Source organism: Grammomys surdaster, unplaced genomic scaffold, assembly GCF_004785775.1.
Source record: "Grammomys surdaster isolate TR1022 unplaced genomic scaffold, NIH_TR_1.0 221, whole genome shotgun sequence".
Classification (NCBI taxonomy): Eukaryota; Metazoa; Chordata; class Mammalia; order Rodentia; family Muridae; genus Grammomys; species Grammomys surdaster.
In genome coordinates, this window is record NW_021604666.1 from 354,027 (window position 1) to 377,296 (window position 23,270).

Genomic DNA, 23,270 nt, shown 5'->3' on the forward strand with positions numbered 1-23,270 from the left:
TCCTCCAATAAAAGGATACAAACTAATAGACTGGATTAAAAAACAGGATTCACCTTTCTGCTTTTTTTGAAAAACACAATTCACAATCAAGGATAGACACTACTTTAGAGTAAAAATGTAGAAAAGATATTCAAAGCAAATTAAACTAAGGAGCAAGTAGTCAGTTTTTCTAATATCTAACAAAATAGACTTTAAACAAAAACTAGTCAGAAGAATTATAGAGGCAAACTACATACTCAGAGAAAAACAGTCCATCAAGAAGATATTACATTGTAGATCTTTACACATCAAGTAGAGGGTCACCTAATTTCATAAAAAAACAACAACACTATTAGATCTGAAAATTATATTTTGATCCTAACACAGTGACAATAGGTAACATCAGTATCCCACTCTTACCAATAGCTAGGGCCTAGACAAAAAATAAACAGAGAACATCTAGAGCTAAATAATATAAATCAATGAACCTAATAGACATCTACAGATCATTCAATCCAAACACTAAACAATATAATTTCTTCTCAAAGGCTCATGTAATGTTTTCCAAAAATGACTATATATTAGGATACAAAGGAAGTTTTAACAAATATAAGAAACTTGAAATTATGTCCTACATTGATCTGACCACATGTGTTAAAGCTTGATGCCAATATTAAAGTAGCAAAAGACTACAAATTTCTGTAAGTTGAAATCACAGACTACTACATTAAAAATTGTGTCGAGAGAACCCAAAAATTGAAGTGTAAAACTATTTAGAATTGTATGAAAATACAGCATACCAAAATCGGTGGGACACAGTGAGAGCAATCCTAGAGAAAAGTCCATAGGACTAAATATCTAATTTTTTTTAAAAAACGGCAAAACAACTCATATTAGTAACTTCATGATAAACTTGAAGCCTTTAAGAAAACAAGAAAAAGTAAGTAAAAGAATAAGTGTGAAGAAATGAACTCATGCCTGAAAAGAAAAGAAAATATACACATAAATCAGAACTGCTCCTTTGAAACAATAAGAATGACAGACCTTTAGCTAACTTAACAAAATAAAAACATAGAGATGATTCCAATAAATAAAATTATAGTCCAGTGGATTCAGTGCAGAATTCTACCAGACCTTCAAAGAACTTATGCCAATACTCAACTAATCCATAAAGTAGAAACTAGAGGAACATTCCCAAACTCTTTATGAAGCCCATATTGCAATTCTCCCAAAACCAGACAAAAGTCTCCGCAAAATCCCCGAAAATTATAGACCAAAATTTCTTATGAATATAGATGTCAAGACTCTATTTTCATGTTAACTTTTCTTTGTTCTTGAGAACTGCATACATGTATACAATGAAACATCCTCAAATCCATCCCTAAAAGTCTCATCTCTAAAACCATTCAAATCCTCCCAACTTTATTCATATCTGCTTAGTTCTGTTAATTCACAGAGTTCAATTTGTACTGCTTATGTGTGGATGGATATGGGCTATCCACTGGATCTTTGGAAGCCTGCCAGTGACCACATATTCAAAAAAGAAAGATTATCCCTCCCACAAACACTATCACCCACCAGTAGCTTCCAGTAACAGATAATAACAGATTCTTTCTCTTTGAGTGGACATTTGGGAGGAAAGTGAAGTTCTTCTTCCTCTATTTCCACCCCGAAGCTTCTCTGATGGAGCATCTCTCTGTTCACCTTTCTGCTTAGGAGAAACTTATTTTCTACGTGTGGTTTGTAGACACCTACAAGTGATTGAGACAGTTTAAGGAATACCAAAATACTATTTCCTTTTTTTGAAACCCACAGTATTAGTAACCATAATGCAAAAGCATGAAGGGCTATTTATATAAAATAAATGCATCTTAATAAAAAAGAGCCCTTAAGGACAAACTACAAGTCCCTAAAATTAATCAAAAAAATGGCACAAACAGCACAGACAGTCATTGTAGATTTTGCAACTAAAAACTCAATTATATATCTTGTAATATCTCTACAGCTGACTCTGAAGTGAGCACAGAGCAATTCTGGCACCCAAAGAAGCTCCATGACTTTCCGAAGAAAAGGAACAGCATAATGGGATTGAGTGGACACTCACGGGCTTCTTTGGTTCTAGAAGAGCAGTCTCACATGAGGACATGTTTTCAGACAGACTAAGGCTATCTCCTCTTCCATATTTTGCAGATGACTTCTTAGATAATAAATGGAGGAAAACTGGTATGAACAATCATTTACAATGAAAATATTCAAGTGACAATTAGACTTTTCGAAAACTTTCTTCTACCTTCATCAGCCCAGAAGGTTCCCAGACCTTAGATTTTTCTAAGTTTATTGATGGTATTAAAGAACAAGACTGTTTAATTATATAAGCTAAATACATTAACCTTTAATATATGTCAATGGTCAAATATTTTCTAAAAGATTAATGCATGATATTAAAAAAAATAATGAGTGGATTACTCATTTACCTAAAATACCTGATAGCCTAGCAGATTTTTAAATTGTGAAGAATAAAAAACAATTCTTTAATCTTCTACCTGCAGGCAGGGGCGTATAGGTACATATGCTTTCTCTACACACACACACACACACACACACACACACACACACAGACACACACACACAGAAACACTTTCTACATATATACATATATATGTATATATACATGTGTATGTAGATAGATAGATAGATAGATAGATAGATAATGTATATACGGTTAGAGTTTCTTCAAATACTTTATTAAACCAGTCTATTCTGAAAGACTACATTTACAAGTACATACAAGAATATAGTTATTTTCCATAGTTAAAGAAATATGCTAAACTTTAAAAACACATCACATAACAGAAGCTACACCATGTTTTTAAATATGGTAATTTTTAATTATTTTTGTAGAAATTGCATTGATATAGTGTAGCATGTTGTAAAGATTTTAACTATTTAAGATGAACTAACAATGTATTTTTCAATTTCTCTCTATAAATTTTGGTTATAGCAAACACAGAGAGATACAAACCATATAAGCAGAAGTGTTTTTGGATAGTTTTAGATTAAAGTATAAAGGATCTTGAAACTAGAAAGTTTCAGAATCACTGGTTTTAAATATTTTGATTTTTTATGTTTGTGTGTGTGTGTGTGTGTGTTTGTGAATGCACGTGTGTGTTCTAACATGTGGGGATACAAAGGAGGAGAGAAGAGAGTCTCAGGCTCCTTGGAGCTGCAGTTACAGTGACTTGTGAGTAGCCAGAGGCTGGATATTGAGAAGTGTACTTCAATCCTCTGCAGGAAGGGCATGTTATCTTAACTGCTGAGCCTTCAGTCCAGAGAACGATTGTTGTAAGTGTCCTTTCCTAAAAGGTTTTTAAGTGAAATTTTTCTAATTTTTATCCCATTTCAACTGGAATAATTTAATAAGTGCTCTACATGTTTCACACTCTGGAATAAAGATGAGCAATTAGCATGCATGAACAGACACTAAGTACCATAAACACAGCATTCGGGAGAGGGGAGCAGAAGAAGGCTGATCTACTTGCAGCTTAGAACTGAAGCACTGGCAGACACTAGCTCCTGTGGCCTGAGTCCATCAAACCAACAGTCTTCGTTAAGAACTAAGCCCTCTCTGTTTGTGAACCACTCTGCCTTGGCCCTGTCTCTCATGTTAGAGTATTTAACAGAAACAACTTTGAAAAGCATTTGTTTCATTTGAATAATGCCATAGACAATAGTAGCACAAGCCAGTCCTGCTGCTTCTGGTTAGCTGTCTTATGTGCATCCCTTCTCCTGTATCTCTCCTCAATACAGAGAACCTGCAGCATCAAGAGAAAGCCACTTCCTGACTCATAAAGATCACTTCTCTGAAGCCTGAACCCAAGAAGTATCTGCCAAATGGGTCTGGGCTGTTATTCTAGCTTGCATGAGTTTTTCCGCTTAGATCTTCCTAGCTGGGGGCAGGAATTGCTCCTAGGTGTGAGTACAGCTAAGGCTGAGGTATAAGCATGTCTGATGTTTGTTGCAGATAAAGCTTGTATACAAAAAGACTAGGGTATCTAGGACAGAAAAGTGGTTGGAAAACAGAGTATAAAACTCAGACTGCAGACAGTGTGTCATTGTACCATATAATGCCCCAGAATTTCATCAGTCCCAAATTTCAACTTAGCTCCGAGGGTTGTGACAAAGATGTATCTGTCAAAGCAGAAAGAAAATCATGCACTTTATATGACTACTTTTAGTTTTGCATATAAGTTAATTATAGAAACATAAAATATCATTTTCTATTTGAATTATCTTCCCATGTTACATATAATAAAGATCAGTTCAGCTGTTGATGCTTGGCATAAGAGTTCCATGTCCCTCACATTGACACGAAGACAGACAATTACTGTATTTGAGCCATTGTCTTGCTTGTTCCTTGACTATTTACATCTATTGTATTGCTAGTTCCTCAACCTAGAACTGACCTTAATACTTGCATGTAATTAAAATGGTATAAAAGTGAAAGGGAGGAGGGGGGATGGGATAGAGGGTTTCTAGGGAGGGGAAATGGGGAAAGGGGATGGCGTCTGAAATGTAAATAAATAAAATATCCAGTAAAAAAGGATTATTTACTTTGTGTGTGTGTGTGTGTGTGTGTGTGTGTGTGTGTGTGTGTGAGAGAGAGAGAGAGAGAGAGAGAGAGAGAGAGAGAGAGAGAGAGAGAGAGAGAAAATAAATTAGAACAAATCTTAGGGGCTATGAGTGTCGTGAGAATAAAGAAAGATGGTCACTGTATTGCTGTGGGTTGCCCTGAGGCCCTGGGACCCTGGTGCCATGGTGCCCTGTATATTCTGATGTTAATTCTGCTTCATCAAGAGGTGCTGCCCACACCTAGGAGGAGTAGATCACACACTCAGGTGATCTCATGGGAACCATTCTAACTGGTCAAATAAAGGCTAGAGCCTGTGATTGGGCAGTGGAAGGTAAAGGTAGGATTGGAGGTCTTAGAGAGTGGGGGCAGGTGAGGAAAAGAGAAGAGGAGAAGGGGGAGAGAGAGGATGGAGAAAGAAGAGGAGAAGGGTGGAAACCAATAAGGAGCAAAAACATGGCCAGGAAAACTGCAAGCAGCAAAGGGTCTCATAGCTGGAGAATAAATTAGGATAGTGATAGATCTTCCCAATCTAGGCATATGCTTATAAATATAATAACTGGGTTGGTTGCATGTTTTTATTACAGGATTATTGGGGCTGGAAATTACTGCAACACTGTATTGTTTATACTGCTTGAAGAGAGTGGGAATTTTCAGATTCAACTCAAATTTATCAGACATTCTGATATCTTAAGGGATTAGGGACTCAATTTTTAGAGACCTGGGAGTAAGAGACTTTCAGGACTCAAAGGGAGAGAGACCTTAGATGAAATGCCTGACAGTAGGGAGATGGAACTTATAGAGCCTACCTCTCCAACAGGAAGATAGGGCATCAAATGAGGGAGGTGGTTGCCATCCCACAGTCAAAACTCTGACCCATAATTGTTACTGTTTGAAAGAACTACAGGGATAGAAATGGAGAAGAGCCTGAGGAAAGAAGGTCCAGCAACAGACCCAAAGTGGGATCCAGCTCAAGGGGACGTCCCAAGGCCTGACACTATTACTGAGGCTATGGAGTGCTTATGAAAAGGGACCTATCATTACTATCCTCCAGCTGAAAGAGTTAGATGCAGATATTTGTACACAACCAATTGACAGAAGCTGCTGACCCCTGTGGTTGAATTAGGGAAAGGCTGAAAGAAGCTAAGGAGGAGGGTGATTCTGTAGGAGGACCAGTAGTCTCAATTAATCTGGATCTCTGAGATCTCTCAAACACTGGACCACCAAAAGGCAGCATACACCAGCTGATCTGAGGTACCCAACACGTATACAGCAGAGGACTGCTGGGTCTATGTTCAGTCAGAGTTGATGCACCTAACCCTCAAGAGACTGGAGGCCTCAGGAAGTTTAGAGGTCAGGTGAGGTGGGGGTTAGGGACAGCCTAGTGGAGACAGGGGATTGGGTTGGAAGTATGGGATGTGGAACATTTGGAGGGTGGATGGGAGGGTAGGGGGAATAAAATCTGGAGTGTAAATAAATAAATAATAAAAAAGAATTCCTAATCTGAAAGGTTTACTAACAAATTCAAAAATCAACATTAAACAGCAAACGCTGAATGCTCAAAATAACCCACTCCATAGCTCAGCTCTCTCTCCTAGAGTGTGAGATCTGGGGATATAGAAAGTTTGCAATATATAGGGTTACCAAGACCTTCTCAAGCACTGGTAGCAGCACTGTCATAATAAGAACAATGCCAGTTATATGGCCTATCTATTACATGTCAGGCATTATGAGACACCTACTTTTTCTAAGCACCACTCAGAATTGCAAATATGTCACACCCATAGGAAATTTTTGAACTGGAACCATCAGTTTTCATGAGAGGCAGTGCCCTTTACAACAATTCTTGTCAAGAAATCTGTTCATGTTTTTCTCATCAACTTGACTGCAGGTAAGTGGGAAGCATGTGGCATAACATTAAGACAATTTACCTGGTCTGCAGAGGTATTAAACCTTGGCACAACCTGTAATTAAGTAAGTTAATCTGCTTCTCATATTGATTCCAGGTTTGTAATTCAATCAAAGGTTCCAGGGAAGTGAAACTTGAACTCTGTTGAGAGATGTGGGCATTGGGCATAAAAAAAAAAAACCCTCTTGTTCCTGTGCTAACTAAATGACATCTTTTGGTTATAACTCTTTTTATTGCCTTTCCATAACTCCTTCAAATGTTCTTTTGGATGAGCTATAAAGTAGTTAATCAGAATAAATTAAAATTTGTTCTTAGTACTAAAATGTAAATTAATTGTATGTTTTCTTCCAAATCTAGTCATTTGAAACATCTGGTATATATATTTTATGCTGTGCTCACTCTAATGGTGATAAGTTTTCTATGTTGTTAAAATTGCTTCTTACTTCCACGTAGTAGTCATTTAAAAGAAAGAGCCAATATCTCAGAGCATGTCTTACAAACTCATTAGAGCAACAATGGGTCCACTCTGATTTATCTTAAAATAAAACAGAGCAGAGGATTACCCTTTGCCTACAGCCATACAGACAGTGAAGCCCTGGGCCTCACTGTGAAGGAAGAGCAAAGTTTCCAAGAACCAAGGGCATTAAGTACAGAAAATTAATCTTTCCATGCCAACTTTTATACTTTTGCATATCAATTTACGCAGCTGTGACAGCTACTTTTGTAACATCTGCCGGAGAAAAGAAAGAAAAGAAAGTGGCTGTACTTAGGTATAGCAATACCTTTTTAATGATCAGAGCCAACAGAGCTATGGGAAATTCAAGACTCAGAAATGATATAAATTATATATAGATTGAAAATGCTCATAACTTGCTTTTAATTAAGTAATAAGCTTGAACAGATTTCAGGATTTCTGAATAATGTGCTGTTCCAAAGGACAAGCAATAATTCATGTGAGGAGACTCGTCGATTGAGTTCAAGATGCATGTATTTTATTCCTACAACACCAAGTTCCTTCTTTGTTAGCCTCAGTGCCACTCTCTCTATTTGGCATTAAATAGCGACCTCAGCTACTTTCCACTGGATTGGCTCAACATTTTACATGTTACCTCTCTTATTTGGTTTCCTGGACATGGGGCTCTTAGACTGCAATGCCTCTAGTCAATGGAGCTTTCTCTTTCTAAAGCTATAGAATTTAGAAAGATCCAGGCCAGTATAAACTTACCTAGTGAATCCAGTTTGTAAGGCTTGCTTCCACCCTTGAACTTTATCAGACCTGCCACTTCTTTTCAGCCTGCTTACATAAAGCTTCAGTCAGCTCTAGGAGAACCAGTATTCATTAAAAGGTGGAAAAGCATAGCTGCCAAGTCAGCGGAACGAAAGAAAAATGGTTCAGTATATTTTTTCACCAAAAAGATAAAGATGAGCCACACTGAGCCACACAAACACATCACATGGATGGCAAACATTCTTCTTTCGTACTGCCCAGGGCTAGAATCTACCTTTCTAGCTCCTGGGTCTAGCTGCTATACATAGAGCAATGAAATCACCATGGGAAGCCTCAAGGGTTGTAAACACACAGCTAAAGGGGACTGCAGGTATAAAGCATCTAAATTCACATGCAAACTCACTTCTCCAATATCATATAATTCACTCACAGCCAAAAAATAATAATAATTTCACAATGTCAAAGTACCACAGCCTGGAAAAAAATATTTTGTTTGCTTCTAAAACTTTTTCTTCCTTACCCTTTCTATCATTAGTTGGTAACATGAACTTTATTTTTTATATTTTATATTTATTACTTTAATAGTTTATAAAGGAATGGGTTTCAATGAGATTTTCATATTATATTTTCACTGATTCTGCTACCACCTTTACTCTGTGTGTTTGCCTTGATCAACTGATCCCCTTTCTCTCCAGTATTTCCACTTTGTTCTGTTGTCTTCCTCCAACCCTTAAAGCCTCCTCCTTCCCAGTTTTACTGACTCTTTTGACTCTTCTGTACTTCCCTCATATTTATTTTTACCTGTATGTATATTAACAGCTAGAGCATAAGATCCACATATGAGTGAGAATACACATATTATCCCTCTAAGCCGTGTTTGACTCCCTTAATACAATATTTTCCATGCTCCTGAATTAGAAGGCTTACAATTATGCAAATGGCTGTATGATCAAAAGCAACCTACAGATTCAAAGCAGTCTCCATCAAAATTCTAGCAGCATTCTTTATAGAACTGGAGAAAACATTCTTAAAATTCACATGGAAACAAAAAGGACCCAGACAGATAGCAAAAGCAATTATAAGCAGAAAGAACACAGCCAGAAACATCACATTATCAGAGCTCAAATTGTACTTCAGAGCCATAGTGACAGACACTATATTGATTTTGACACAAGAGAGATCATTGACACATAATAGAAGACCCAGAGACAAGCACACAAACCTGCAGACACCTCAGTTTTGACAAAAGTCTCAAAAACTTAGAGTAAAACTCAGTGACGTATTTGTGAGTGCCCTATCCTCAGCAAATTAAGGCAGAATTGGAAGACAAAACACCTGCTTCTTATAGCCTAGGGATTGGAGGGTGAGTGAAGGCAGACATATGTAAAATGAAACATCTCAAATATCCACTGAAACTGTTCATACTAAATCAACCTTTAAGTGCCTGATATCTACATTTTCTAACCTTCATTCTGTACTTAGTTCCATTGTCTCAATATCCAACCCCAGAAGCTTTTTAACATCATAAAATCATTGTGCATCAAGAGCTAAGTCTATAAAATCTAGTTAAATGAACCATTTTCACTGGGGTTTCTTTTTCCCTGAGGACATGCAAAACAGAGAAGTAACGTGGTACATGATAATGCTGCTAATTCTGGTTTAGGTGTCTGTTGTTTATCATTGGAGTGAGGCACTGGTAGGTTATTTATACAAAATGCACTGCAAAATGGCATCAGGCTCTTTCTGCATCACCTCAGAAACGTGTCAGGGAAGAGCTCTGGGAAAAGAAACATGCCACCAGAGGAAAGTTTTAGCTATTTTTCTTAACATTGATATTTTAATTTAAAAAACCCCAACACTTAATTTTCCACCTTAATATGTCCAAAGTGTTAATTTGATAAATCATACTCATAGTTTAGGCATTTAAAGAGAGGAGAATCAAAAGCGTATGGTGGACTTTTTGGTTGTTTCTCATGTGCCTTCTGCTCCTGTGGCTAGTCACTTAATGAAATAATGTATAAATGATGGCAAAAATACACTGCCAGCTTCCTGCTAAACCTTTTAATCTATTCAAATTCTTTTCTATTCTCTTTTTGAAAACTACTAGCATCCATCAGAAAATTACTACCATTGAATGTTCTCATTCACATTACAGTAGTCACTTATCTTAAACATCTCCCCAAAATCGTGTGGTCCCTATCTTGGCACTACTGGGAAGCATCATATACTTAAAGAGGGGGGATCTAGTGGAAGATAGGGCTAAAGGAATTAGAGTGGTGTCCTCTAAATGGTTTGTGGTATGCCATCACTTTCTCTTTTTTCTACCTGTGATGGGTATGGTTTAGCTCTACCATTTGTTTACATCACATAATCCATCACTACACATTATAAAAACAAACAAGCAAATACGGGGCTGGAGAGATGGCTCAGTGGTTAAGAGCACTAAGAGATCCTGAGTTCAATTCCCCACAACCACATGATGGCTCGCAACCGTCTTTAATGGGATCTGAAGATCACTTAAGGTGTGTTTGAAGACAGTGACAGTGAATTTATATACATACAATAAAAAACAATAGACACAACCAACTGTAGACAAGAATGCTGAAAATTGTAGCCACAGTAAGCATTTTCTCTTTGGAAGATGATTGTCTGAGGTATGTGTTGGAGCTGACTAAATGCACACATTCCTCCCTTCCATTATTATATTTTCCTAAATCACATTTCCACCTGTCCATTTCTAACATCTCCAATTACCCAGCATGAACATCTGCATGCATTATTTGGTAAAGTTACAAAAAAAAATGTGCTGACCTCTGTTTTAGTTATTTTTCCTAACATTTGTATCCCAATAAAAAATATTACTTAATTTTCCACCTCCATCTTGTAACCAAAACTATGAGGGCATTAGAAACGGCATGTTTACTTTTCTACATATGAGTATTTATATAGGTATATTCTTCCATACCTGAGGGTCAGACAACTGTTAGGAACCATCATTTAGCTCAATAAAATGCTTTCCCAAATGACTTTTGTTTGTGGTCCAGGCCACTCAATGTTGGTGGTCCAAGCAGAATGAAGGTCAGAGTGAAGTGCTTTAGGATGAAGTCAGGATGCTCTTCCATTGCTTGCTATGAGACCAGTAAATGTGGTGTTTCTTATTTTACCTGTGTTCATTTGGATGGAAGAGATGTTCAAGAAGGGAAGAACGATAGGGTGGAAGTCAGGACCCCTATTCTACTCAGTAATTAGATGTCATGCCACTTCTGTGAGCCATGGATACCTCATTTACAAGATGATTGGTTTGTCTTAGATAGCAATTCTTAGCCCTGACTGCACACCAGACTCACTGGAGATTAAACAAATATCGACAGTTGGATCCTATCCCCAGAAATTCTGATTTAATTGGTCTGGGGGTAGGGTGGGATACATACTCAAGAAAAGCTCATGTTAAGCCACAATGGAGAAGTCAGCAATTGATATTTTGAGGTTTTATGACCACTTGAGCTGTTTATTGTTCCAAAGTCAGTCTACCTGGGGATTTAGCTTTATCCGGATAAAATTTCTTTTCACATAGGAGAACACTGAATAGCTCACAAGCAATTCCACTGCATGCTTATACTTACTTTTAAGTGAACAAAGCTACACTTGGTAGCAAAGATAGAAAAGGTTCAATATATGGTCAAGCATATGAATGAAAAGCTTGGCAAGTAGGTCCAAGCACTTTGAATACCCTCTCTGTCCCCAAGAACTGGGTAGAATTTGGTTTCCACATCCAGATTTACTCTTTTCCCTTTTCCAGATTTAGCATTAACCAAGGACAAGGAATCAGCATTAGGGTAACCACATGTAGTCGACTAAGCAGCAAGTGCCTATGACACTCCTCTACTCCAAGTCAGCCACACTGGAGTCTATTCTTGACGGAAAAGAGGCACACTGCTGCTTTGATATAACACAGACAAATCATTATCCATAATTAAGAAGTGAGTTGGATCACTTTAGTGTTTCTGTTCTTGTCACATAGTGATAATCTGACCAGAAAATGTTCACTCTGCTTTGGTCACAGTCTACCATCTAACACCTGCATGTCTGAGCTTAAGAGCTTTGTCCTGCCCAGAGGGAGACTGCTTATGTTCAGCTTGGAATCATTGACTTGATTTTCTCTCAAATAGGTAATCATAAAATTTGTAAGCTCCCAGGCTTTTCAGGTGTCAGGAGCCATCCAGGATAGGCTGAGTCCAGTAGGTGGCCTTCCTGGAAGTGGCCCTCTGTTTTTGCATGGCTTATGATGAGTGAGCTCTGTGAGACAAGGTCCCATAGAGACTTTATCCCAGGATTGCTTCTTGCAGCTGATATGACTATCTTGTTATTATTAGATGTATATAATAATCACTAGGTATTAGTTCACACTTTTGATCAGATTTCCGCAGAACAATGAAGATGTACTGTCTTGTAGTAATGTTATACAGTCAAATAGATTAATTCTTAATTGTTAATGATAATTCTATAAAAATTCCTAAAATTATACTACTAATAATTAAGCTTTTTATAATAGGACTGTTATTAAGTCCTCTCTGACATTAAAACTGCAATGAGAACTTTGCCAATCATCAAGTGTTATGAGTTAATTGCTTCTGAGATATAAAGGAGGTATCTACAACATAGAACACATTCCAAGAGGTTGTAAAACAATTAACAAAAGGTCCTGAAAAGGTAACTAATGATTTATTGTAGGTGAAAGAACAGAAGATGAAACATTATCTTTACAAAATTTTAATATCTTAGTCACAAAATTATGTTTTTTAACTTTCTATGAACCTGTTGAGCTTGTGACAGATAACGTTTAGCTAGATAATTACTCTTAATGGATATACATGTAAACATCTCTGCTATAAACGTCTTACTCAATTTATGATTTGAATTTATGCGGTGAACTTTTTCCCATGTGATCATGTATTATGAAAGACATATAAGTGCGGAGGACAAAGAGACTAAAGAACTTTTTGGAGAAGTTAGAAATAAAGATTAAAGTCACTTTTCAATGTGTTCTTTTTCCTTCCCGACTTTTAACTAGCTGTCTGGGAGTTAAGGCCTTGCAGTTCTTCCTGGGGAGAGAAGAACAAAGACTACTTTACTTAATCCCCAGCTGTTTAATAATGAGGTGCTAAACACCAGAGACTGCAGTTTCTGGCCTCAGAGGAACTCAGACAACCAAGTAAGCTACCACTGCAAAGTAACTTAGACTTAAGCCAGATAAATGTTTTATTATTAAAAGGCAACCCTAAATATTTCGCAAGACCAAGTCTTGTCCCAGCCAGTGCTCTTCTCCCTCTGCTACCTCCACTGGAGCAGCTCTCCAACTCCAACATTCATGTATGGTAAGCTGGAGAGATGTGTGATTCAGCCTCCACAAGATGCCTGCAGGGTTGGTGACACCATGGTTCCTGGCTCAATAACATACCTCTTACTGCCTTTTTTCCATTCTCTGCCATACTTGTGTTCATGTCCTTAATGAAAATAAAATTATTGGAATGTGGTCTCTGGCACTGCTTCTGGGAGAATCTGGCCTAATAGAATGTGGCTACCAGTTTTAATTAATGCTACTGATGCTGGTGACTGATGATGGTGGTGGTGGTGGTGGTGGTGGTGGTGCTAGTGATAATGATGATGGTGATGGTGATGGTGATGATGATGATGATGGTGATGACATAATATGGTAGGAAAAGAACAATCAAGAAACGTTCATGGGAAGAGATACAAAAGACAGGTGGGTTGAATTTGCATGAACTAGGTGAACAAATATGGAAGAGGGAGCTGAATTTCAGTATCATTTCTAAATAAAGCAGCATATATGTAATATATGCAGAGAAAAATGACAGAAACTTCACTCTGGTATTATGGTTTCCACACTGGTTTAGGCCACATTATCCCTGCTCATCTCCAGTTTATATAGGATGTACCAGACAGCCAGGTCAATCCACACTGATTCCTTATGTTGTTGCTCAAACTTATTTGCCTTCAGTCTAATGACAATGACAAGATTGTTCTGTCTCAGAGTAGAAGATAGCTTTGGAAAGTGTATGCTATTTGGAGAAGTCCTTTGGAAGTATACATTATAATGAATTTTGTACCTGTTTTCAGCATTAATAATAAACACCACGTCTCTTCCCTGTCAACTAAGCAAAAGAAACTTTTCTTGTGGTAATAAGGCAACAACTCTATTCTGCCTTAAACAATCTATATTTAAATGACAGTGGAACAGAATTTTAATGGAAATGTAATAAACTTGATGGGTCTTTCCTACAGAAAGGGCAATAGAATAGACCCTAAACATCTAACATCATTAAACAATGTCTGGTTGTGGCAAAATAAATGGGAAAAGAATTTTTGTAAGAAGATACTGTATTTGAATCATTCAGTTAATTTATCTAATCAGCTTGAGAATGTGAAAACTCTCACACTTTCTGAGAAAGCCTAGTTGAGGCGTGACAGGGAAGATACAATACCGTAGTCTATCATCTAGAAACTCCCCCAGCATGATGGTTTTGCTATCTGACCATGTGACTTTATACTGATAAACAGAGTTGGGGGTCAAATCATAGCAAGTCTGAGAAAACATAACATACAGCTACCACTTCATATCAAGGTAATAAAAGCTCCCAGATATATTTAGATCTAATCAGATCTTATGGTGCAGAAAGTTCGTGTAGCTACTTTGTCTATAACAGAATACAGGACATAGAAGAAGATTAGAGGAGAAAAGGGGACTGCTGTTTGGGAGGAAGAGGGATGAGTGAACATGAAGGGGAGAATGGCATAGGAAGAAGACCTATGATAGTTTAGAACCTGAAATGTGTACTATCCCTGATGTTGAATGCATGATGTTCTACAGCTAGAAAGCCAACTCTTCCATAGATATGCATACCCAGAAAGAGCCATACAGCAATGGCTGTGCAAGTATTTTCTGTAGTAATTCTAAACTACAAACAAGCCAACTGTCTATTAACAAGAAAATGATAAAATACACTATGTATAATACAATAATGAAGAGGCTATGAAGTGAGTAGGTGTATACACTGAGGTAAGCAAAGAACAGCATGGAGGACTCTCACAAATACAGTGACAAAGGAAGTTGCAGGGGACACAATGCAGCTTTCATTCACAGCAAGGTGATCTTAGACTGTAAGGTGACAGCATCGCCATCCTGAAAACAAGCCATCTTTTGTAGAGAAAGGCAGGCATGAAGGAGTATGATGACATTTTGATTTGTCCATGGATTATTTCTATCCCTGGCTAGTAACTGAATGGCAATGTGTGTTTTGTGAAATTTTACAGGATATGTCCCTGTCTTTTTCTCTTCTGTGAATTCTCCAAATCATTTAAAATGAATCATAAATTTGCAAGTTCACAAAATCAGTTGCAACTGAATTAAAGTTACATTCCTTCTTCCACTAAGAAAAGAGTATAGTGCCAACTAGTGTGTTCTGAAGGGAAGTGTAATGACTTCCCACACGTGTGTGCTGGTTTTTACTGAAGATTTGAGAAGAGTTCCTATGACCTATTTGACTACAAATGCCCCTGTACTTGGACATAAAAGGAAGTACAGCCTGCACAGATTAGCTCTGAAAGGCAAAGTGAGAGAAAACAATTACATGTTAAAGTTTATGAAGAAATGGTCATAGCTAACATTTATTATACATCTGTTATATACCAGGGTGACGAGATGGTTTCTTAATTAAAGGTCCCCACTGACAAGCCTGAGTTCAATCAATGACATATATGATTTAAAAAATGGTTCCCTTAGATGACCTTTGTCCTCCACATGTGTGCTGTGGCAGGTGTGTACATGTGCACATGTGCATGAACCTACCTGCCCTCACAGACTCAAATAAATAGATAGATGAAAGATAATAGATAAATGGATGGATAGATAGGATAGATAGATAGATAGATAGATAGATGGATAGATAGATAGATAGAGATGGATAGATAAATGTATTGATTGCATCAAGCAATGATACAGGAACTGAATGTTTTCATTTTATATTCACTACTAATAAATTCAGAAGTGGCTATCAGCTCCCTACCTGAGAAAGTACGAAACTGAGACTCAGAAAGCTTCAAGTTGAGCCCAAACCTGACTATGTTTTAATGATTTAAATATCTCAGTGGCTCACATTGGGTGGGTGATGCTCACATTGTTTTAAAATGTATCCTCTTCCTTAGGATGGAAAGGTCTTTGACGGTTTACTCTGAGAGTGGAACCGGGGAAGCAAGTGATTTCTTGTTTGAGTTGGGCAGGGAAAGCTAAGTCAGCAATCTAGCTGCTCTTCTTAGGGTTTAATTTACCACCAGTTCTGGCTTCAGTGAGCAAATACCTCAACAGTGGCAGCATTCACAAACCTTCCTGACCAGAAGAATCAGCACACAAGAAACATTTTAAGTAAAATCCCATTCCTGATTCTCTCTAGTGTACTGAGTCACAGCATGGAGGGCAGGGTCCTGGGACACAGTTGCTATGGCAATTCTTCAACCTCAGTGTTCTCTTTGTGCTCACGATCAATAGCAGTTATGAAATAATCGACTCTGGGTTTCAAAAGACAGAGACAGGTTTCTCAGACAAACGACTTACCTTGACTCTTAAAACCAAGTCACCACCCTACAAATGCTGTTCTATAAAGACTTATACAGAACCAGAAATTTACCTTCTGGAAAAAAAAAGATGGGGAAAAAACTCTTGAAAATAATCAACTGACACACCAGGGAAGCAGTGCATCATTTCAAATATATATTCAACCATGTCTTAAGCCTGTCTCCATACTCATCTTGGTTTAGCAAACCATGCTTGCAGTTTAATTCAGATCTGTATGTTTTCAAGGACTGAAATGGGAGGGGCCTTTCATTCTACATTGATAACTTAAATGGTAGACTCAGGAAAGGCAAAAAAGTAGATTTTGTCAATATTTTTCTAGAAAGGGCTCAGTAACTTCTGCTTTATATCTGGTTAAAAGAAATGATTTCACAAAAATTGTGAACAGATGATGTGACATTCATAACAATGTTGTTATCTAATATTTCAGTGGGGTTTACAGTTAAGGGGTTAGAGATAACATGAGGCTTGGGAGGACAATGACAGAGTTATAAAACCAAACCTCACAGAATTTTCCCACCTTCCAATTTTACAGTGTCATAAAAGTTCCACTTAGGGACTGTGCTACTGGGACATTTCTAGAAGTACATTGTTAACACCCTTAGTAAAAGCCAAGTAAAAGTGAATTCAAGTGCACTTTTAATAGCAGTTCACCATATTAGAGTAACAACAACAGTTACAATAAAGGTAAACCACAGGATGAGGGGACAACAGGTACAAGCTCACTGCTTTCTCATGAGTGTTTCCCGGGGCTCTTAACAAAGATGAAGGTTCAAAGATGCTCACAAGCCAGTGGGGTATGGCATCCACATACTGAAGAGTAGGGTATGTGTGAGCACAAGTGTTGGGGAAAGAGACCTCTTGAGAAGCAAAACAACGTTTCTTGGAGATGGCACCTGGGCAAGAGATAAAGAGAAAACCAGCTTTTCCTGTGAGCTCAATTAGGGCAATGCCATACCCTTAAAGTACAGAATTTCTCTGACTGAAGGGCATAAAAATTACAAAGTTCAAACAGCCCACCACAGAGGCTGTTTCACACTGTCCACAGGTGGAGTGAAGTAGGCCTGGACTTTGGGATAACTACTATGTGAGAGAGAATGGAAGTGTGTTATGAGTTTCCAATCAACTCTGCTATGTCTTTCCACTCTTAAAGATGAAAGTCCTCTGCAGCTCTTAATTCCTCATCATGTGATGTTGCACACTGAACACAGTTCATATTAAAGGCACAACCACCAATTACCCTCCCCCACAGGAGGTATCTGCCAGATGTTCAATCAGAGGTTAATTTGGGTTGCCTTCCCTCTAACTCTAAGGAGAAAGGCTTCTTCCTCTGCTTCAGTCTGAGATCTTTCCAAAGCACTCAGTTTAAGCTGAACAGTCAGGAATGATTTGGTTTAAATCAGGGATTGAGTGAGTACATCCAAATTGGCTAAAACAAGTAGTGCCATATTTTTCTCAAAAACAAACAACAAGCAAACAAACAAGAAATACAAAGAGGATGCTAGTAACTGAAGCAGCACAGAATGAGCCCAAGCAAATTTACATAGAACCTATTCCTCAGCCTCAACTCTGGTATGTGCTCATGCATGGTAAAACGCATTTACATATTGTTAGAAAGAAAGCATAAAAAACATGATTGCCCTGGTTTGAAAAATAAAATGCATTGTTCTCGTTTGCAAATTTAGGTCACCTTTCACTAGGGAGGAGACGCATCTTGAAAATAGCAATCATTTCTAGAGAACACACATACTTAATTTATATCCTCTAAGTAAGGCAGAAGCATTAAAATCCTCCAAAATGTGTTTAAGAAGAGTGTATCTTGAAAATGTACAGGTAATGAATCTCTTACAAGATCTGGATTCAAACTGTGAATAAAATGCCTTTGACATATAAACAAAATGTGGTTTTTCTAAAGTGTCTCTGACTTCAATCATGTAAAGAACTCTTAAAAGGAAATGTAAGTCCAGTGGGGCTTTACAGCTCTCATATTTAATCTGCTAATAGCATCATTTCAGAAGGAAAAGAAAAAAGAAAAAATATACAGTGCAAGTGCATTTAAATCCATTCAACACATTTAGACTGTAAAAATTAAAATATATTGTCTATTTTATTATGCACAACAGAGTCAAGGGCATCAGCAAACTGACCTGATAATCCAATAAACTGTGTAGAAGGTATTTATGCCAAGATAAGAGCTCAGGGACAGCTGCATTGCGAGCTATTTAGCATCACAAATACACTTAGCAGAAGCTACTCAAGGATAGCTGTCACTGGGGCACTTCCAGAGCAAAAGCTAGAGGGTTGATAGGTTCTGCTTTTAAAGGAAGGCTTTTATGAGAGATTATAAATATTGATTTCACTGAAGGAGTCAGAACAGTTTATGGGTGTGTGTACATAATGCCAACCTTTCCATTTATATCATTGGGCTAGTCTTCAATGGGATCTAAATGTCAAAGTTTTTCAGGGCACTCTTGAAAGACCTCTTGGGAAACAATTTGGAGATTATTTCTTTCTGCTAGAAGGACTCATGCTTTTGAGAATATAACTAATAATTGGTACATAAGAAACTATTCTAATGTGTTCTCTGAGTTTGAGGGAGGCATCCTCTCATCAATGGGGAGGGCTGTTTTTCATTTAAGTCTCTCATGACTATAAGTTGACAACCTATAACCATACAGCAGAGCCTGGAATGTTTTTCAAAGCAGAAAGCTCTTGCCTTCACATATTCTCTATCCCCCAAAATGAAGCAGAGTGGGAGAATGAGTATGTCAGTGCACCAACATTTACCTCGTAATATTCCCAATATTCTTATGAACACCATAGTAGATTAAACATGACACACAATACATTTTCTTCAGGACAAGGAACTGTGCCTCTCTTGCTAATGTAATTTGTTTATGTCTGACATAAACAGTAAAGTTGACACTATTTTTTAAAGAATGAGAGTCTTTGACAGGCTACATTTTTGTTATATAAACTGAGAAAGTATGAATTCCTCCAAACATGCTTTATATGCGACACAAGACACACACATACACACACACACACACACGTGCACACATATACAACATGCACACACATGCACATGCAAACACACATGGAGAAGGTGCCACTGTAGGAAAGGGCAAATATTTAATGATGTCACCACAGGTAATTTCCCATGAAAAGAATTGATAAGAATCAGTGACCATGCTTTAGAGATAGAATTAGTCTTAGGAGAATTTCTTTTAAATACTTTGCCCAGTTGGAGTTTCCCTTGTTATTCACAGACTGATGAATGAGTGTGAGGATTTATGACTTAAGCTGATCAATTAATATCTGAAAGATACAAAGTATGTGTAGATAAAATAGAAGTCTTGTACATTTTCATGGAATTGTAAAATAGATTAGAACGAACAATTGTCCTAAAAACATTTGGTTCTGTAATTGCATGTCTAGTATTGACCATGACAAGTTGGAGTTGGTGTGTTAAAGAGATATCTCCATTTCCATGTACATCACAGCACTGTTCATGATTGCTGAGTTATACAATCAGCCTATGTGAATAGCAGTAGTGAGAAAGGAAAAACTATGGGGTACATATACAAAATGGAAATGATGTAGCCTTAAAAATACAGACATATAATCAATGGCAAAAATGTGGATAGATCTTGAGAACACTGTGTTGAGTGAAATAAGCTGGGCACAGAAGAACAAACACTGGCTATGTATGGTTGCTTAACCTGTACTCCCAAGACAGAAGGATGAAACAAGGGGATTACAGTAAGTGGAAGGCCAATCTGAGTTATATAGGAAGTGCCAGGGAAGCTGGGGCTACTGAGTAAGACCTAGTCTCAAAAACCAAAAATTTAAAATAGGTAGAACAAAAAGACAAATAGTGCTTGTTCTTAGGTTTGGAATCTAAATGAAGCACATTAGAAACAGAGTAGGGTGATAGTTAATGGAGAGGGGAGGTGGGGAAAATGGGTGATGGCTACCAACTACCTAAGGAGTTACTTTTCTTTAACTGAAATCTGTCACAGGATAGCTAATGCAGTTAATGAAAGCTTATTGCCCATCTCAAAACTGCTGAGAGAAAATTACAACTGTTCTTTAGCACAGAATGACTGAAATGATTGATGTCTATTATACTGACTTATCCACTTCACATATTCATAAAAAATAACATCATTTCAATTCAATATACAACTATCATTTGTCAATTTGTAAGAAAATAAAGTTAAAAATATAGGAAATATAAATTGTGGTTACCTTTTTACTTGAACATGCAGGCCAGGTAGCTGAAATATCTTTATATAATAACAAACTCCATAATAAATTTTATTTCTGCTCATTAACACCAAGGATTCATTTCTAATGACCACTAAATCGAATGATTTTGGCTACAACTGCCTTTTGGAATTCAAAATTCAGAAATTATCCCCTGTAGACAGCCCTCCTCTGCTTAATTTCCACTTAGCAGATTCACCTAAATTGTCCTCACACTTGGATTTAATTTCTAGCTCATGCTGCCTTTCAAGGTTATGAGTGTTACATCTTTGGCAAGTATGCCATACAGCAAGGTTTTTCCCAAGTCACAACAGGCAGACTTCTGTCATTAACTCTTTCCTATTCTAACCTTTAATAGATGTGTTTCTGCATATTAGTGGTCACTCACCACCTTCCTCATTTGTAAAATCAGAATATTAACATCAATAGTCAACTCTAGCTCTATAGAGGCCCAGCTTCCATTGGAAGCTGACAAAGCTGACGAAGATGTGATAATAAATAAAAAATGCTCATAGATATGAGAACTTAGCAGTCCTTTTCCATTGTAAAAGCTTGAGAAATTCCCCAGAGATGGTCCAAGTGCGCTCTTGAGCGTATTCACCAGAAATTACCCACTGCAAAGCTCCATTATTACTTTGTTTGTATGGTTTATCCGTTTACTAATAGTGTTTTACTCTTTCTCCTTTGAGCTTCTACACCTAAGAGGTTTCATCACTGTCTTAATGCTGTTTCCTACAATCCTTCTTTTTGTTTTCTAGAAAATGCTTACATCGTACAAGAAGCTGATGGCCATTATCTTGCAATTAAGAAAAATAAATAGATACATTAACTTTGTCTAATTTTACAACTTAAATATTTCTTGGTCGATTGTTAACTTGTAGTGCAATCTGCTAGTCTCATAAGTTATTTGCCCTCCCATCAACAACTTATATGTTATCAAAATCAAAATGGTGTTACAAAGAAAGAGGTGAACATAACAGAATTAGCAGTGGAGGCTTGTGGAGCTATTCTGTTAGAAAGGTTCCCAGCAAAATTATACACATCATCATGTGAGATACATGTCACTACCCTTATGATAAAGACCTTTTAACTGGCTTCACTTGTGTGTCATCTATTTAATTGATTTCTAAAATTGTCAGTCCTAATCTAATAATCAATATTTGGCTGTGAATAAACTCTGACTTCTTTTTTATAATTCTAATTCCAAAGTTTAAACAGTGGGTGGAACAAGCTTAAATATGCTGTAGTCAACTCTGACTGCCTAGTATGACAATTTTATTAGACAACTATAAGGAAAGGTATCCATCAGGCTGTCACTTGTAAAAATAGGTATGACTTCTGGGGGAAACATGTAGAGAAATAGTCAAAATAAATTTGGAAAGTTGTAGAAGAATTGGCAAGATTGACAACAATGAAAATTAGGATAAAGACTTAGGTAAAAGAAAACTAGACCATCACTTCTGAATTTTTAAAGATGAGATTATGAATATATTAGAAATTGATCATCTCTCAATTTTATTGCTTACATTTGAACAATGTAAGTATGTACATATTTTAAAATAACGAATTATGCTTCTATTTAAAATCAGTTAGATGCAGTTTTATATGAATAATATTGCTAAGGGTACCAAGTTGATTGCCTCATTATATAAGATCAGGCAAAGCTTCTGCTTCTTATTCTGCTATCTTACTGTCTCCCTTTGTTCCTCTTTCAACTTTGTGAGGTTCTCTGTAAGAAAATAAGTCCATTTTTAACAAGAAATGATAATTCAAGTGGACTTCAGCTTTATGTATGTTCATTAATTCACTTTACCTGGTTCTTGAGATCCAGTTTGGGACATGGCCGACCTCCACTGTAAGGCTTTTCTTTTAGCCATTTTGACCGAATTCTCACTCCAATCCCACAAGATGAGCTGCAAGAACCCCAGGTGGACCAGTCACTGAGCTTGCAATCAAATGGGCAGGGGATGACACATGCTTCTTGAATGTAACCTGAAAGAAATACCTTTCAGTGAATACAGGAAATTTAACAGACTTATCATCACCATTGCTACAGTATTTTAGAAACATTTTTGTTTGTAAAGAGAGCACTGTTTGAAGAAGACAGATACAGTTACATCTGCATCCAGTTTGTGTCACTCAGTTTACTTCATTGAAATTATGAATGGAAGAAACAGCATAAACAGTCTGGAAGCAACTCAAGGCAAATGATATGATCATCTCCCTTCAGTGAGCCTTGTATTCTCCACCCTAAATTTTTCACAATTCTCCGTCAGGGACAGGTAGCATATGGAACTTACCCTTTCATCTGACTGTTACTTGCAAGGTTTCACCAATAACAACATTGGTTCTTTCTTTTAAGTATTGTAACTTGAAGGTAGAAGAGAGATAGAGAAAAGACCACAGTACTACTGAAAGTAGAAAACAGTAAGTGCTGCCTACTGGGAGACTCACAGAACTGAAGAGCTCTGGGTGAAGTCAGATGAAGTGAGCCTCTGAAGTCTCAGCCTTGGTCATCTTTGCTGACTCCTACTCCTGTGGATGACCTGTCTTAACTGCCAGCTGAGCTTATCATTGCCAGATGTGCACCTCCAGTGCTGGTCTTGCTATG

General features: G+C 37.3%; 1 protein-coding gene across 1 annotated transcript in view; it reads right to left on the bottom strand.

Moving 5' to 3' along the window:
* Thsd7b (thrombospondin type 1 domain containing 7B) overlaps window positions 1-23,270 on the bottom strand; it is an 834,275-nt gene that overhangs the window by 186,048 nt on the left and 624,957 nt on the right. Inside the window, exon 15 of the mRNA XM_028773130.1 lies at window positions 22,473-22,651. Coding sequence (XP_028628963.1) covers window positions 22,473-22,651 — 179 coding nt within the window. The remainder of the gene's footprint in view (window positions 1-22,472; window positions 22,652-23,270) is intronic.